Source organism: Hibiscus syriacus, unplaced genomic scaffold (assembly GCF_006381635.1).
Source record: "Hibiscus syriacus cultivar Baekdansim isolate YM2019G1 unplaced genomic scaffold, ASM638163v2 tig00112305_pilon, whole genome shotgun sequence".
Taxonomy (NCBI): domain Eukaryota; kingdom Viridiplantae; phylum Streptophyta; class Magnoliopsida; order Malvales; family Malvaceae; genus Hibiscus; species Hibiscus syriacus.
The window spans coordinates 1,619,456-1,637,285 of NW_024063299.1; the positions used below are offsets into that span (position 1 = coordinate 1,619,456).

General features: G+C 32.5%; 1 protein-coding gene across 1 annotated transcript; it reads right to left on the bottom strand.

Annotated features, from left to right (window-relative positions):
- Positions 1-1,192: 1,192 nt before the first annotated feature.
- LOC120177720 (40S ribosomal protein S15-4-like) lies at positions 1,193-16,124 on the bottom strand. The gene is made up of 4 exons (XM_039183763.1): positions 16,053-16,124; positions 14,044-14,192; positions 13,831-13,953; positions 1,193-1,204 (listed from the first exon to the last, which is right to left on the bottom strand). Exons 1-4 carry the CDS (start codon positions 16,122-16,124, stop codon positions 1,201-1,203), a joined length of 348 nt encoding a protein of 115 aa, XP_039039694.1. The 3' UTR covers positions 1,193-1,200.
- Between the last annotated feature and the right edge of the window lie 1,706 nt (positions 16,125-17,830).

Genomic DNA, 17,830 nt, shown 5'->3' on the forward strand with positions numbered 1-17,830 from the left:
TAAGACCTTTGGGCAGGATCTTTTCACATGATTTTCAAAAAAAATAAGAAAGCGATTTTCAAAGTTTCTCATTTAGTATTTTTAAAAAATGAAAACTTTGAAGAATAAGAAAGCGATTTCCAAAGTTTTTTACCTAGTAAACTATTTCCAAAATTGGGAAGTCATTCGGTCTATCAGTAAGTCTTTTGAGCATGATGATTAAATCCTTCGGGTCATCTATCATTCTTTCGAGCAAGATGATAAGTCCTTCGCGTCATCTATAAGACCTTTGGGCATGATGTTTTCACATGATTTTCAAAAAAAATGAGAAAGCGATTTTCAAAGTTTCTCATTTAATGTTTTCAGAAAATGAAAGTTTTGAAAAGTAAGAAAGCGATTTCCAAATTTTCTTACCTAGTAAACTATTTCCAAAATCGGACCATCAGATGTAGGAAGAAAACAAAGATTCTCGGGTACAGAGAAGCGGATTAATCGATTAAAAGGATCTGCACGCATGAGATTGGGGCAAATCAAACAATTAAAGTTTCAGATTCTTAAAGCAAACCATTCCATTGAAAAATGATAGAATAGATTGAAAGATGAGTCAACTTTAGTGTTGTCATTCTTGACTTTTTTCGTGAAGATGAGTCAATCTTTAATGTTATTATTCTTGACTTTCTCGAGAAGGGGAGTCAATCTTTAGTGTTTTTATTCTTGACTTTTTCTTGAAGATGAGTCCATCTTTAATGTTATTATTCTTGACTTTCTCATGAAGAGGGGTCAATATATAGTGTTTTTATTCTTGACTTTCTCGTGAAGAGGAGTCAACCTTTAGTGGTGTTGTTCTTGACTTTCTCGTGGAGAGAAGTCAACCTTTTAGTGATGTCATTCTTGACTTTCTCGTGAAGAGACTCAATCTTTCAATGTATTCTTGACTTTTTCGTAAAGAGGAGTCAATCTTTCAGTATTGTCATTCTTGACTTTCTCGTGATGAGAAATTGATCTTTTGGTGTTGTCCTTTTTAACTTTCTAACGAAGAATAGTCAACCTTTCAATAGTATCTTTCCTCAATTTGGCTTTCTCGTATAGAGGAGTCAGTCTTTCTGTAATGTTGTCTTCAATCTTGACTCTCTTAGGATTTGTGTCCTAGAAAGTTCACTTTAGTATTTCTTGAGATTTTCTCTAGAAACCTCAACCTTATCTTCCATAAGACTCCAGAAATTAACTTTGTCTGTTTTGGGTCGCTTCAGTGAAAATTTTTAATTTAGTCTTTCTTAAAGACCTTTTTACTTTCTCAAAAGATTAATGATAAACGAATTGCATCATTGCATTCATTATTTAGATATGTTTCACTTTAAGATGAATATTTTATAGGTTTTTCAAGAAAACTACAGATTTATGACAAGTAGAAGTCATCAACCAATTCAGAGTCCCAAGAAGGAAGAGTTTCAAATGGCATTCGACTCAAGCTAGATTCTATACATGGTGGCTACGAGATAAATTTCCAACGGATAAGTTTATTTTCAAAGATTCTCCCAGATTCTAAACCTTTGGGTGTGATGGTTTCAAATTCTCAAACAATACGTTAATGATTAGCAATGTTTGATTTTTAGATTTGGTCTTCCTGAAGAGCAGCGAAGAAAACCACGTTCGATTAAATATTTCTTGAAGAGCATTGAAGTAGATCAAAAATTTCTCGATTCTGATCTCCCCTAAAGAGTAGTGGAGCAGATTCTTCTTCTTTCAGATTTGGTCTTCCTGAAGAGCAGTGAAGTAAATCGATTATGATTCAATCTTCTCTGAAGAGTAGTGAAGTGGATCAAAATTTTCTCGAGTCTGATCTCCTCTAAAAAGTAGTGGAGCGTATGTTTTATCTTTCAGATTTGGTCTTCTTGAAGAGCAATGAATCAAATTGATTCTAACTCAATCTTCCCTGAATAATAGTGAAGTGGATCAAAGTTTTCTCGAGTCTGATCTCCCCTAAAGAATAGTATAGCATATGCCTCTTCTTTCAGATCTAGTCTTCCTAAAGAGGAGTGAAGCAAATCAATTATGATTCAATCTTCCCTGAAATATAGTGAAGTGGATCAAAGTTTTCTCGAGTCTGATCTCCCCTAAAGAGTAGTGGAGCATACGCTTCTTCTTTCAGATTTGGTCTTCCTAAAGAGCAGTGAAGCAAATCGATTCCGATTCAATCTTCCCTAAAGAACGATGGAATGAATCAACGTTTGTTGATCTGATCTACCTTGCAGAAAAAAGAATGGGCAAAGAGGGGCAGGTGTCGACACCTGTTTTAGTCCAGAGACATGTTTTTATTTTATTATTATTATCATTATTATTTATTATTATTATTTTGTTTGCAGGATACAAACCCGAAACTGGTCCCCAAATTACAAACAGGCTCGATCATGTCAAACAAAAACAAAGTTGGCCCAATTACAACAAGCCCAATTTGGGGGCCCAATTATAAAGCACAACATCCTCCACGTTGCACCAGCAAATCCCCAATATCAGGTTCATTTAATACCCGATTATTGTGGCCACCTCTGCCCTCAGACCGGTTCCCTATGGCAACCTGACATCATACCATCAGCAGTACCAAATCCTCCTCAGAGCAACACCAACCGCCCCCAGCAGCAAAGCTAAACAACACACAAAAAAGATCAGTATGTTATTGTTTCCTCTGGCTGTAAATTGAAAAAGGAAAGGGGAGGGTTTTAAAAAATATTGGACTATTTATAATGATGGGGCTCGATTTTTCTGGAAAAAAAAGAGGGGGTCTCGGTTTATAAAAAAAATTGAGTTTGTAAAAAAAATAGAACTCATATATTCTCTTCTTCCTCGATCGAAGCAATAAAAAAGCAATATTAGATAACTTTTTAAAAAAAATTCTTTTATTTTATATGCAACAACCATTTCTTTACCATTTTGTTTTCGGAATAAAATACAGGAAAATGAATATAGTATTTTGTTTACCTTGTTGGGTCGTCGGTGTTCGGTGTTTGGTTAGGCACCGGTGATAATCGATTGTCGTCAGTATTCAGTCTTGGACTTCAAGGGAGAGCACCACTGGAGGAGAAGAGCATAAGGAAAGAAATGAGTGAGTGAAATACAAACAAATTAAAATAAATAAATAAATAAATAAGAGAAAAAGGGTTCTTACCTTCGGTCAGAAGCATTGTCAGCATTAGGGGACCCCATTTAAAGATCCAAATGGTGAAAAACAACACATTGAAGAGGCGAAAAACATACTCGGAGCTCATGACGATCCAATGGCAGACGGCAACGATCAGAGCCTAGGAAAGCCTAAGGGTCTCGACCCTATTTCACGGCGTTAAAGGCGTTACATGCGAAAATGACCCCATATCCAAACTACCCACATCGAGACGAGTCGACCGGTGTAATTTAGTGGCCAACGGCCACTAGAGACGGTGGTATTGAGGCGGACATGTCGTTGGCGGTGAAGGTAAACGGCTGGTGAACGACCGGAATTCTAAAGAAAAGCAAGAGCTTCTCTCTCAAAAAAATTTAAAAGAAGGAAAATGAAAAAAAATATATGATATTTATAGAAAACTTTAGGGAAAATTATACTTAGGTCCCCTTATATTAGGCATTTTTTACAAAATGATCACCTAAAGGGACCATTTTTTTAATTTACCCTTTCTTATACATGTTATATATTTTTGGTTTAATTGTTGTTTTATCCCTGTACTTTCATACTTGTTTTACATTTTGGTCACGTGTAGTGACTGTTTAATTTTTTTTAAATGCTTTGAGACTGATTTAGTGATTTTTCCTTTTAAATTCTCAGCACTAACTTTTTGGTTTATTTTCTTCCAGTTCCCTTTACTTTATGCTCATTTTCCATTTTAGTCATTGGCCCTCTATTTATTTTATTTCTTTAATTTTATGCTATAATTTGTGATTGTTTTAATTTAATCATTTTTATTATTTTAGCTTATTCGAATTTATTCACTGGTTTTTATTTTTATTCATTTTATCCATTGTTTGGGTTTTGTTTATTATTTTATTATAATTTGGATATGATATCTTCAATTTATGCATTTTACTCACATATTAATTATGATTTGGCTATTGTTTTTATTCTTATTTCATTTTATTCCCTTTATGCTTATTATTTTATCTTTATAATTATTTTAATTTGAGTGTCTTACTTTAATAATTTCATTTTGGTCCTGAATGATTGAAGTTGGTTTATTTACAATTGTAGCGCCTAGTTTGTAAAATATTTGCAATGGGTGCCTTGATTTCTTGTTGGTTATATAGTTTAATCCCCAAAATCACTATCTTTATTATTTTGATCCATCATTTACATATTTTTTAATTTCCTATTAGAGTTAATATTTTTTTCAAATATTATTTCACTCGAGGAATTTATAGAAACACGCCTTAACTGGCAAGGAATGTATTTCGAAGAATTTTCTGAACAAAATAATATATTTTATATTCAAATGATTTTTTATATTTAATATATGTATTTTATCTAAAAATTTGGGCAATATTATTTTGTATGGGGAATCCATGGAAATGCCACTTAACTGACAATGAAGGTATTCCGAGAATTGTTCATGCAAAATAACAACCTTTATATTTTTTTCTAAAATGGATCATAATTTAAATGTGTATTGAATTTGCCAATTTAAAAGTTTAGATGACGTATAATCGCTTAGGTGCCGATTTCAGGCGTTGTGGGGGAACTAATCCTTTCCCACACGTAATCGACTCCCGAACCCTTTTTCAAAACGAATTTCTGGCTAAACGCAGATCATTTTTTTTATATTTTAAAATTATTTTAAAATTTATTTTTAGGCATTCAACCTACCTAACCTAAAGGTCGATGGTGACTCCAAATCTATTTATTTGTTCTTTATTTTAAAACTCAATCTTTTCTAAGATTAAGTTGGATCAATCCTTACCAAAGCCCCAAAAAACTTAAGGATTGTTCTGACATGACATGAGAGACTCTTGGGACGGATTGTAACTCGTCGGGAGTAGTTAATAGCCAGATTTCACTGTCGTCTGAGTCGACATAGGTGCAGCATTTTTATGCCCAACGCGAACAGCCAAACACGAATGCACTCGACACTGCAAGAGATATAAATTTATGGTGGGAAGAAAGAATCGGGTAATATATTTTAATTGATGTTTGTAATGAAAAAAGAGGGATAATTGATGGAAACCGAGAGAGAGAGAGAAAAGAAAGTACATAGAAACAAGGAAGAAACGTTTAACTTTGATGACGGTGGTGTTGGTTATATTCTTTCTATATAACTTAATCGGTGATATTTAACATACATATTAATTTTGTTAAAAATATTATAATTTATTAAGTTAGCTTGGTGGTTGGGTATTTAATATTAATGTAACATTATAAATTTTAAAATCTGATTAATTAATTGTGGTTTTTCTCAATTAATTATTATTATAATCAATATTAAATTATTTTTGAAGTTTAAAAGTGACGAGTTTGATCAGTCCCCCATAAACATACTTGCAACCAAACAACAAATAGCAAAACAACGACAACCAACAAACGAAATGAAAGAAAGGAAAGAGAAAAAAGGTGAAGATGTTGCCCATGACAGTGAGAGCATCATACTATGAAGGTGGCTTCATCCAACGACGGACGACAGAGATTAGGAGGTCAAAGCTTACGGCCACCGAAAAGTTCCTCTTTAAATTTATGGCGAACGGTGTCATATCTAAGGAATTGGACCTTAAATTCAGACTCAATCGACCGAAATGTGTGATCTTAATGTTTGGATTATGATGACAGTCACCGACGATCAATGACCAATCGACGAGATGAGCTTGATGATGTCAAGGATTCTAACAAGCATCCAGCTGAGAAGAATAGAGAATGGGTGAAACGAATTAAAAGCTTTGGAAATTTTGGGTTATATACCAAGTGAAACGACAACGTTTAGGGGAAAGGAACCCGTATGTTTTAAACTTATGGGGTACTTATGCCTTTGGTCCTTTAACCTTTTATTATGCATTTCAATTCAGCCCTTTAATATGCATTAGGCTTTTAATTGTGAATTTGTAGTCTCTAATAGTTCAATTCAGTACCTAAAGTCAGTAGTGGAATTATTAAATTAGCCTCGTAAGTCTCTAATACAATTAGGCCCCTCAATTATTCAATAAATATTAATAGGATATTTTTGTGTTGATGTGAATTATTCTGGAGCCATATTTGTGTTGTGAATTGTTCTTGTCCGTGAGAAAAAGTTAGAAGTTTAGATTTATTATCAGTAAGCCAGATTTAGGAAATTAAGGTGATTACCCTCAAACTCTACAGATTTTAATGATTTTCATAAATGTGATGCATGTTATGTTCGACATGTATGCATGATGTGTGTTATTCAAGTAGGGAGTGAGTAAAATTACCAAATTGTCCCTAGTTATGAATAGTGCCTTATAATGATATGAAAATACCACTGAAAGCATAAGACTTTAAGAAATGACATAAAAAGTTAGTGGTTATCGATTAATATTTATTGAAAGCCCGAGATACCCTTGAATGGTTAAAATGACCAAAAATACCCTTGATCATAGTAAATGATACGAAAAGCCTAAGAGCACACGAAAAAATATGTTAAGACTTTGATAATTAATTAAGTACCATTTCCATAAGTCTTAAATATCTGATACACTTGTGAGTGGGGTGAATTACTAGAGTAACCTTAAGAAGAGAAGGACATGACTAAATCACCTTGATGGGCCAAAATGACCAAAATACCCTTATGGGTTAAATGTTTAGTAATTTTTCGAATAATGATATATTTAAATTATCTTGAATTGAAAAGTGTGTAAAATACTCATAAGAGTAAAAATGACTAAAACCCCCTTTAGGGAAGAAAGTTAATAGAATACCTTTAAGACATCTGATAAAAGTTTAAGGATACTAAGATTGAGTTTAGTATTGATATTCGAGGAGAGTATCAACACTAAAGGTTTCATTTTCATACTCAGGTGGGAGTATCACTACCTGTGAGATACCTTAATAGTATTAAAGTTAAATTAATATCGATATTGATACTCGGAAAGAGTATCAATAATCCTATATGCAGTATCATTACTTGGGTAAAAGTATAGATGCTAGCTACGAGAACCAATTATTAAACTTCGAAATGAGCAATGCTCGAGTGAGGAGATTAATGATGATTGAGAATGATTACTAAGTTTTATTGATAACATGAACTTGATGTAATGTATGTGATTAAACACAAGAATATTATGATGCAAGATTCCATAAGGCTTACCTTTGTTTGACACTCGGGAAACGATGCAGACACTTGAGTTACTTGTGTGTACACGAAGATCATCTTTCTTGTTAGAAAAATATCCGAATATATTCAAGTTAATGTTAAGACACTTAAATTGCTAGTCGAGCGTAGGCTTTGATTCTATGTGATCCCGGAGGCATCCTAAGTACTATCGAGGAGTAGACTAGTTGAGTGCACGTTTCTAATGTTGTGTGACACAAGATCTCACCTTAGGTACTTGAAAAACGGTCTGTCTAGAGGAAATTTGTATGATATGTGACCTAGGCCTTATCTAGAGTACCTTGGGTAGGTTAAAGAGGTGTGAGTCTTGGATGCTATGTGACCCCACACTACACCATGATGCATACCTATGATTGTATGTCGATAAGAGTCATGGATGTTGTGTGACCCCAAATTACATCATGATGCTTACGCATATGTTGATTATAGTACTAAGCTATATGAGATCTTGTACTATATATAATTATTAACTGACGCTAGGTGACATCATATAGCTAATTATTAGAAAAATGATTATGAATATAAGACATAGAGCTATTGAATCAGTAGATGACTGATGACACTCTTAACTAGAGCATAAATGACTGTTAATAACCACGCAACTCATAATGAGAATGATATGACTTATGATACTCCCTAGGCTAGATGAAATACCTTAGTTTTGACGACTAACTAGGTAATACTTATTTTATTCTCGATGTCTTTATGCTTATATTTGATATGAATGCTTATTCTTATGAACTTAAAGAGATATAGTGCAGTAGATATGTACTCACTAAGCTTGTTAGCTCAACCTTTCAAATGTTTACATCTACAGGTTACATGATTCGTCGATTGCGATGGGACCACAATGTTGTTGGAGGAGTATTAGTGGGAGTACAGTGGCGGAACTTGGTGATAGAGATTGGGGCACCAACTTAAAATATAAAAATAGAGGTTTAAATTAAAATTTTCAAAAATTTTGAAGAGTTTATTTTACATTTTTTTAAAATGAGGTCTAACTAACATTTTTGAAGATTTGAAAAGCTTAATGAGAATTTCTAAAAATGTTTTGGGGGATAAATTAATCTTTTTGAAAATTTTAAATGTCTAAAATAGAATTTTTCAAATTTTTTTGGGGGTCAAGGCCCCTATATGTCCCTACAGTAATACCCCAAATATTAGGTCGGAGACTAAATTAAAAAGAATTAAAATTTGATGATTTAATTGAATAATTGGTAAAAGATAAGAAAAAGATTTGAAATAATATCTTGAACTAAATTGTAGCAATAAAGGAGTTAAAAGGGCATTTTGGTCTTTTAAGAGGAAAATGAAATTTAAAAATAGTTAGGGATTTTAAATAGGAAAGAAAGAGGAAAGTAAAGTGTATTTTCTACACTTCTTCTTCTTTTTCTTCTTCACGTGGGTGCCTTCTTCTCCATAACATAAGGTAAATTCTTCTTAGCTAATGTTTTCTTTAAATTATGGGTTGTTTTGGTTATGTTAAGTGATATATGTGCATAATAAAGGATTAATGGAGATTAAAGTCATGAAATGGAAAAATATTGGTGATTTTAGAAAATTGATTTTGAAATGAAATGTTAGTATATTGGTGTTTATTGCGGTTTATTGGTAGATTTGACTTACCAAAGAGATAAATGAGAGATTAGAAGTATTATATTGGTTAAAGAACATATTAGAAAAAGTGGTTTGATTATTAAAAATTGAATGTTCTTGAATGATTTTAGATGTTCTAAGACGCTAAATGAGGGAATGTTAGTATGGATAGTTAAGGAGGAGTTTAATAGTATTTTTAGGGGTAAATAAAAGGAAAATTGGCTAAAGTTGGGTAAATTTTGGGTTGAAAACTGAAAATCTGGGTAGGGGTATCGGTACCTAATTAAGTGGTGTCGATACCATAAGAAAAAAATTAGACTAAATAATCTCAGAAGTATCGATATTGATTCAATCAGTATCGGTACCTAATGAAGTGGTATTGATACCATGGTGAGGGTATTGATACCGGGTAACATCGAACCTAATTTTGGTATCGATACCATATAGGGGTATCAGTACCATAGTATAGTGGTATTGATACCTATGGTAAAGGTATCAATACGGGGCCACATTGAATCTAATTTTTGGTATTGATACTGGTAGGGTATCAATACCATAGTAGAGAAGTATCGATACCATAGTAGGGGTATCGATACTGAAGGGCCATAAATTGTAATTTGTGTTGATATTGTTGTAGAAAAGTTAATAATCAGTATTTTGATTAATGTTTAAGATATAATTTTAAGAAATACACTAACAATTAATATTACTCATGTATTTATTGAATGTGGGATAGATCGAAATTAAGCTCTTGAGTCGAGTAAGACGAAAGGCAAGGGCCAAGTTCCACAGTAATCATCTTTACTTTTGGACTGTGATCAAGGAAAGCCAGGTGAGTACAATTATTGTATGTAATTTAGATGAATATGATTAGAAATTATTCATAATGTAATAATATATGTTAATGTATATTTTACCGAAATTATTATGTTTTATAGAATATATGGAATTGATGTTGTGAATGAGGTTTTAGAGTATGAACTGCTCTAAAATGAACATAAAAGAATAATGCATATGGGTGCATTATTGGCATGAAAGGATGTCATAGCTGAAATGTATGTGGGTACATTGTCAGCATAAAAGAATAATGCATATGGGTGCATTATTGGCATGAAAGGATGCCAGAGTTGAAATGCATATGGGTGCATTATCAACAGAAAAGTATAGGATAGTTGAAATGTATATAGGTACATTATCAACATAAAAGTATGCAATAGTTGAAATGCATATGGGTGCATTGTCAACAGAAAAGTATGCTAGAGTTGAAATGTATATGGGTACATTATCAACTGAAAATTATACTATAGTTGAAATGTATATGGGTATATTATCAATAGAAAAGTATACTATAGTTGAAATGCATATGGGTGCATTATCAACAGAAAAGTATACTATAATTGAAATGCATATGGGTGCATTATCAACAGAAAAATATGTTATAGTTTAAAGTACATAACGGTGTATTATAAACATGAATGGAGGTTACAAATAAAAAGAAAAAAATCATACTAAGTGTATGAATTTCCATATGGGAAATATATGGGTATAAACATAAGAACTACATAATAAGGAAATGGAATTTTTTTAGTAATGGGTATGTAAACCACACAGATTTTAGAAATGGTTGATAAATGATGATATTAGCATTAGGGATGTAAATTATGGACTATTTATTGAATTGAGAAATCCCGTGAAAGATGAAATTGTCAGAAGTTCATAATAAAAGGGTGAATTGTTGTAATTATATTGGATGAGTAATTCATGAAAAATATAGAAAAATTTAGGTATTATTGCACTGACAGTATGAGAATAAAACATAGAATGCACTACTAGAAAAAACCCATTTAATGATGCGTATTGCGCATCATCTATGGGTGTGGATGACACACATTTGCTTGTCATTGAAGCCGCCGACATGAATCTCAGATGACACGCAATTGTGTGTCATAAATCTATGACGCGTATTTATGACACACATTTATGATGCGCATTTATGACGTTCATTGAGCGTCATTGAAGCCCCCATCATAAATTAAGATGACACACATTTGTGTGTCATAAATTTATGACACGCATGTATGACTTACATTGCATGTCATTGAAGCACACGTCACTAAAAAATATGACACACATTCGTGTGTCGTAATTGTATTTCGTTAATTATTGTTATATATATATATATATTGTAGATTGACAAATGATCAAACTAAATCACATTTAATGCCTCATAATACTAAATATATATATCATATTATATATAAACAATCCATTTGCATACAATATATTCACATTAAGTTACAAACATAATATCCATCACCTATGGCTATTCGAAAGCAAAAAACCAAGAATGTTCTCAGATTATCACAAGAAAATACTAACAAATTATAAGATCTTAGCACATTAATTTTACTAAAATGGTGCTAAACGACATGTGCATAGATCAACCTGAGCAAGGTCACCAACAATATAGTCTTGGAACAGCATAGATCAACCTCTGGGTATGTAGCAATTACAGGGAATACAACATTTCCAGCACCACAGCCAACCTGATTACCAAGGTCACATTAGTTCTATAATATATAGAAACTTACATGAGAATTTAAGAACCTTAGACAAGAAGAGGAACTACTTAACACACACTATAAGGAACAATAAAGTCAAGTCCTACCATATATAGTGACCAACATTCAACAAGGTTTGCCACACCATTCACTTCAACAATAAGGGCATCTCGTATAAGATTACCAGACCATTTAGAGGAATAAAATAAGAATTCATAGGCAGTCTATTTATTTACCATAAAATAGATATTGAACGGATAATATATAAGTGAAAATGTTAAGTGATTTACCTCCAAAATAACTTTTCTTTCGCTTCTCTGATTTAATAAAAAAAATTAGTTAAAAAAGGAAACAAATAACCTTGAAGAATTAAAAAATCAAAAACAAAGAGAAGAAAATAGTTAGCTTCGACTCACATAGAAGTATTGATCCCATTAACAGATCTGGAACTACCCACTCCTCCATTTCCTAGGCTTGCAGATGCCATAATTCAGCCAGGTAAACTTTATAGAAACTAGTATTGGCTATCCACTAAATACTACGTAGTGCAACTGCCCATCCCATCCAAGCATCTATCTTCCTAATGGATTCCCAAAGTTAAGAAGGAAGAAACCATTAAAGAAGAGAATGTAGAATGTTTATTATCATAGGTTTCGACAAAAAATAACATATATGACTTACATTCAAGGTGAAGGATCATAACAAAGAAAAAAAGTGCATTAAGAATATAGTTTCTTACATAACACCATAAACAAATAAATTCCTCAAATAAAAATAACTACAAGCTTCTAGGAGACATAAATTTAAGTTTCTAAGCATTCAAGTAAACTATGATACTAAAAACATATGGGAATCAAATGTTAACAATTACTTCTTCATATAGCATACAGAATATATATATTTTTGCAGAATACGAGCTTCAGAAAAAAGCAATGTAACAAGGAAACAATAGATTTTCAGTTAAGAAACAACCTGTCAAAAAGTCCACAGCTTAACTTCAAGTTCAAACTAGTGAGATCAGCTACATAAAATTTGCTCCCCGAACAGTTAAAATCCAATGTCAGATTCTCTAAAACATACCCAAATTCGTTGTTTTTTTAAATCTTATGCCAATTACCATACCTTTATAAATGAACTTTCTTTCTATTAAATCAAGGTTATCAGTGTGATCTATCAATAAAATAAATAAAGAGGAACAAGTGATATCAAAATTATTTCATAAACTTCGAAGCTGGGCCAGACTGAATGATGGTAATAAATAGTTCAGAAGGGGAAGAGGAAATAGGAAAGAAATGCAAAGCTTAACGAAGTCTTTTTCTAAATTTGAATACTCAATAGAGAAACATCAACTAAACAGTAAGCACTCCGATCAAGCTTCAATAACATAACAACATTCCAACAAAACTAAGAGTGAAGACATTCACTTGAGTGGAATAAACCTGGATGAATGGGTGGCACCAATACCAGGCCTTCCGTGCTTTACTGGCTTGTATGAGATTGAGAATTCAGTCAAATAGTGGCTAATCATTTCTGGCTTGATTTCCACTTGATTGAAGGTCTTTCTATTCTAAACAACAATGATACTACCAATCATTTCAGGAACTATAATCATGTTGCGGAGGTGCGTCCTAACCGGCTGGGGTTTCTCACCAGATGGAGCCTCCCGTTTCTGTTTCAAGACAGCAAAATAGAATTCTCGATATAAGTTACTACCAAAAATTACTTGGATCATCATAAATAAAAATAGTTCAAGGGAAACTTTTATTACAAACAAGAAATCAGTTAAATATCCCAATGAATCATCAAAGCTACCTACTTCACTGGCAAAATTTGTAACAGAGATATGCTAAAATGACACTACACTAGCTAAAATAAGGGCAAAGGAGAAAGAAAGAAAATCATTTCATGATAGTTTTATGTATCGTGATATCACAAAAAATGATAGCTAGCTATTATAGACATGAGCCCCTGGCATGATAAGCTTCCCAACAAGGTTGCTAGTGAAACAGGGAAATACATTATGTACACAGATCAAGCGAACCAAGCAATAGGGAACAACAACTGAACTGTAGAACTATATGGTTATCCGTTACCAAAGGGAGTCACAGAAAATCAGATCACCGGATGTGCAATATAAACAAAGTGGATATCAAAAACTACTACGAATAATAGACTACTAGGTATTGAATCTAGAAAGCATTTTGAAACTGTAGATGTTCATCAATACAATTTATCTATGTCTAGTCTAACATATGAAAGCAAATACACAACCAACAACAACACTATGAAGAACATTAGGAAAGACTACTCCAAAATCTTAGGCATTTTGCGTTTTCAATCTCAACACTAGAACATATGCAGATCCACACATTAAGAACACACACACAAACTCTAAAGTATCAGTTAATTCCTCATAGTTAAAAAAGAAGGAAAATAGAAGAATACTCATAGCCTTGCGTAATTTCTTGATCAGAGCCATTGGCTTCCTCTTCAAACCCCTCTGAAACCTAAACTAGCATAAATGAAATATCTAAATCTCAAAATCAACAGCCATTGAAGAAGAAAAAAATCAAATAGAGAAAATAACGAGTGGTAACCTTCGACGAGCACGAGCAGAAAAGAGCTTGACGAGTTCATCAGGGGACATATCCAAGAGAGCATCGAGATCGACACCTCTGAAACTGAACTTCTTGAACGTTCTCTTCTTCGGTACCCCTGGTGCAGCAACATCAGCATCCACGTCCGCCTAAACAAGATTGAGAACAAAACATGGAAAAAAATACCATTGTTATGACAATGTTTAGATCCCGAGAAACTTGAAAAATAGGGAAGCAAGCGGCGTGAACTTTGTTATCGAGGGGTAAGAAGCGGGAAAGGGTGAAAACAATGGGGGGAAATTAAAATATGACTTTTACAGATGACACACAATTAAAAGTGTACTCCGTGTTTTTGTAAATTTTTTGGATTATGACTATTAAATATGACACACATTATTGTAAGTCATAAATCGTCCAGATTTTAAAAAAATATGACATTTTTTTATGACACACCTATTTTGCAAGTCATAAATTAGCGTGTGTCATTAAAGGTATATTTTCTTGTAGTGATGTATAATGATGGAAATGGTTAATTGATATGATGAATGATTAATATAGTAGAGACTGCTCAAAAATAAAAGAATAATGGTCTAGTTGTGTATTTGGTAAACAATTGTCAATTATGCTAGTTAGACGAACGTTAAACACTGTTGAGTAAAAGAATAAAGGAATTTTAATGTATTGTGATATGAAGGGGGGATATATATATATTGTACAACAAGGCATAATTGTATGAATGGGTGTTATAAATAAAAAGTATACTAGTGTATAAAAGACATGTAAAGATGGCATAATTGAAATGAATATAAGTGCATTAGAATCATGAATGGATACTATCAGTGAAAACCAAGAATAATGACTAAAGAGATAAATGGAAAAGAAAATATAAAGGAAGATAGGTATGCTAGGCATACGAAAAAGAATTAAGAAAATTGTGAACGAAATATGGTTTAAATAAGGAGGAGTATGGGATACTTAAAGAATATATGATTTAATACGAAATAAATAAATGTGACATATTTATGTATAATCAAAGGTTACGTTATATTATTATGTCTCTATGTAATTACTTAACGTGTGTTTATTTTACGCGTAGGTAAAGGCAGGGATTAATGTGTAAGGAGTGTAGTAGTGGTTGCAGCTTTCATCAATTAAAGGTTGACTCATCAGTAATATTTTGACAATCTTATTCAATTTAAGAACTTATTTGGCATGTAATTAAATTATGGTAAACATTTTTAATGTAATTAAATGATAATTTATGTATGTTGCTTTTAAAAATATTCTATTTTGTGGTTAATCGAATTGAAACAAATTTTTACGAGTTGTCAAATGACAAACATTATTATTAAAGTGATGTGACATCCATATCTCTTGTACGGAAGGATATGCGATAGATGGGTGTTACAACTACTAGGTTTCGCCACTGTGGGAGTACCAGAGTACATTGATGTTGACTCGACGGGCATATAGAGGTTGTGGTTGGTATTTGGGTCAAGTTGTGATATTTTAATTATATAATTATGTATTAAGTTTTTAAATAAGGAGCTCCACTTTTCTAAAATGCATGTTTTTCATATTTGATTTATTATCTTAAAATATTTGAGTAAATGGTTTAAAAAATTGTTAGTCACTCCGGTGATTCCGTGTGACACTTGAATCTTCGGGATTTGGGTGTTACAATTGGTTCCTAAAGGTCTTTGGTTCAAATCCCATAGAAAGAATTTCTTTTCCATAAACAAAACGGCGTCGTTTTGGTAAGGCAACCACGTAACAACATCATGGCGCGCAGCTGCCATGTCATCGTCCCGTTAAGTCATTAACGAGGAGTGACATAATTGCAGTTAAAAGTAAATGTTAGTGCTAAAATTGAAAAAATTAAAAGTTTGGTATAAATAAGTTAGTGCTTAAAGTTTCATAGTATCTAGTGTAGTTTACCCTATTTAAGTTTAAAAAAACTTAAAATTATATCTTTAAAAAAAGGCCCAAAATTCTTTAATTTTGAAAACCTCCTTCAAACGTTTATTGGCGCTCTTGCCGACGTTACCATTGATTGAACCTCTAATCGATCGCACTTCCATTGGGGACTAGTTACCCGACGAACAACGACCATAACAGTAGTCGATGAACCCTAAATCACGATGAATAAAGCCCATGACGAACCGACGAACCATTGACAGCGACCCACGCCACCTTGGCGACCATCTCAACAGCAAGGATGATGTCATTCGATTAGGGTTTTTATATAAATATAATAAAAATTTTAAGTTTTTTAAATAAATATTTTAAAATTACCACAATGTGACATGTGTCACTTAATGGAATTTTTTAACGGGGTTACGGTCTGAGCGCCTAAAGTGATAACGTTTGTAACGTTAGGCACCTGGATTGACCCAAAAAAAGTGTAGGCACCACTTTAAAAAAATGTATAGTTTGAACATTTATTTTTATATTAAGTCTAATTTCTATTGAAAATCTATTTCCGTCACTTTAGAATTTTGCAAGTATATCCCTCCTAAAGTTGGCAACCCTAACATAGAATTGTGTCCTCTTTGAAGATAATTGAATAAAAAATTGTATAATTTACATATATGTATATATTTGTCTAGTTTTAAAACAAAATAGAGAGATGGAGAGAATGGAGCATTGATGGTTGCTAGTTGATATTGTTGATTCAGATGCAGGTACTTTCTGCAGTCTTGTCCAGTGTCATGGAGGCAAAGCTTTTATAAGATATATTTATAGAGATGAACCGATGAATATACTTGTGTATCTATACATAAAAGTAGACACTGATGATTTGATGTGAGAGACGTACAAGTGCAGCTTCATGCTGTGCCTGTGTGGGTGGACTCACACTCACAAAATACCCCCATCCCACATACTATGTTGCGTTTACACTGTAAATTGCACAACTCGGAATTTCAAATGCCTTAAAAGAACCGGATCAGTTAGCGAACCAGTCATGTTAACGATTTACTGGTTTAATCGGTTGAATTGGTCTGGTCAGTCGGAAGAACCAGACGACATCATAATTATTTAAAAAATTAAATAAAAATACCAAAAATATTTAATAAAAATTAATTTTTTATATCACAAGTCATATTCAAAGCAAGTCATAACATATATAGGTTAAAAACCATAAAATCAAGTGAAACAAAATGATTCAAATTAACTACAACATAATATTTAAGGTAAAACATATTAAATAATAAATATAATTATATAACTATAATTAAAAAAAAATTTGAGGTTAAAAAAATCATAACAAAATGATATTGTTTGGTTTAATTTTTTTTAAAAACAATCTCACATGGCTAAGAAACATAGAAGAGAATCCCAAAAGTCTAAAGAGTAAAAATATGAGAACAAAACAATCACACATTGCTAAGAAACATAGAAGCGCATCACAACTAACTTTTATAAATAATAGAAGTAATTTGGCATTCAAAATCATGGAGCCTTTTGGTGAGCATTGAGTGAACTATTCTTTCACTTCAATCAAGCTCGAATTTTAGGCTTCAATCGAGCTTCTAATTTTTTTTTGAGTTCAAGCATTTATTAGTTCAAGTTTCAATATTATATTTCGAGTTTGAGTTGAACTTGATAATTTTTAGCTTGTGAGTTTGAGTTGAGTTGAGCTTACTTTTAAAGTTTTCAAGTTCGAGTCGAGCTCAGTAATACTCGAGTTCGACTTGACTCGTTTAACAAACGACGTTGTTTGGTTTAATTTTAAAAAAAAAAATCCTGGTTCTTTCCGGTTTTCAGCCGGTCCGGTTCGAACGGT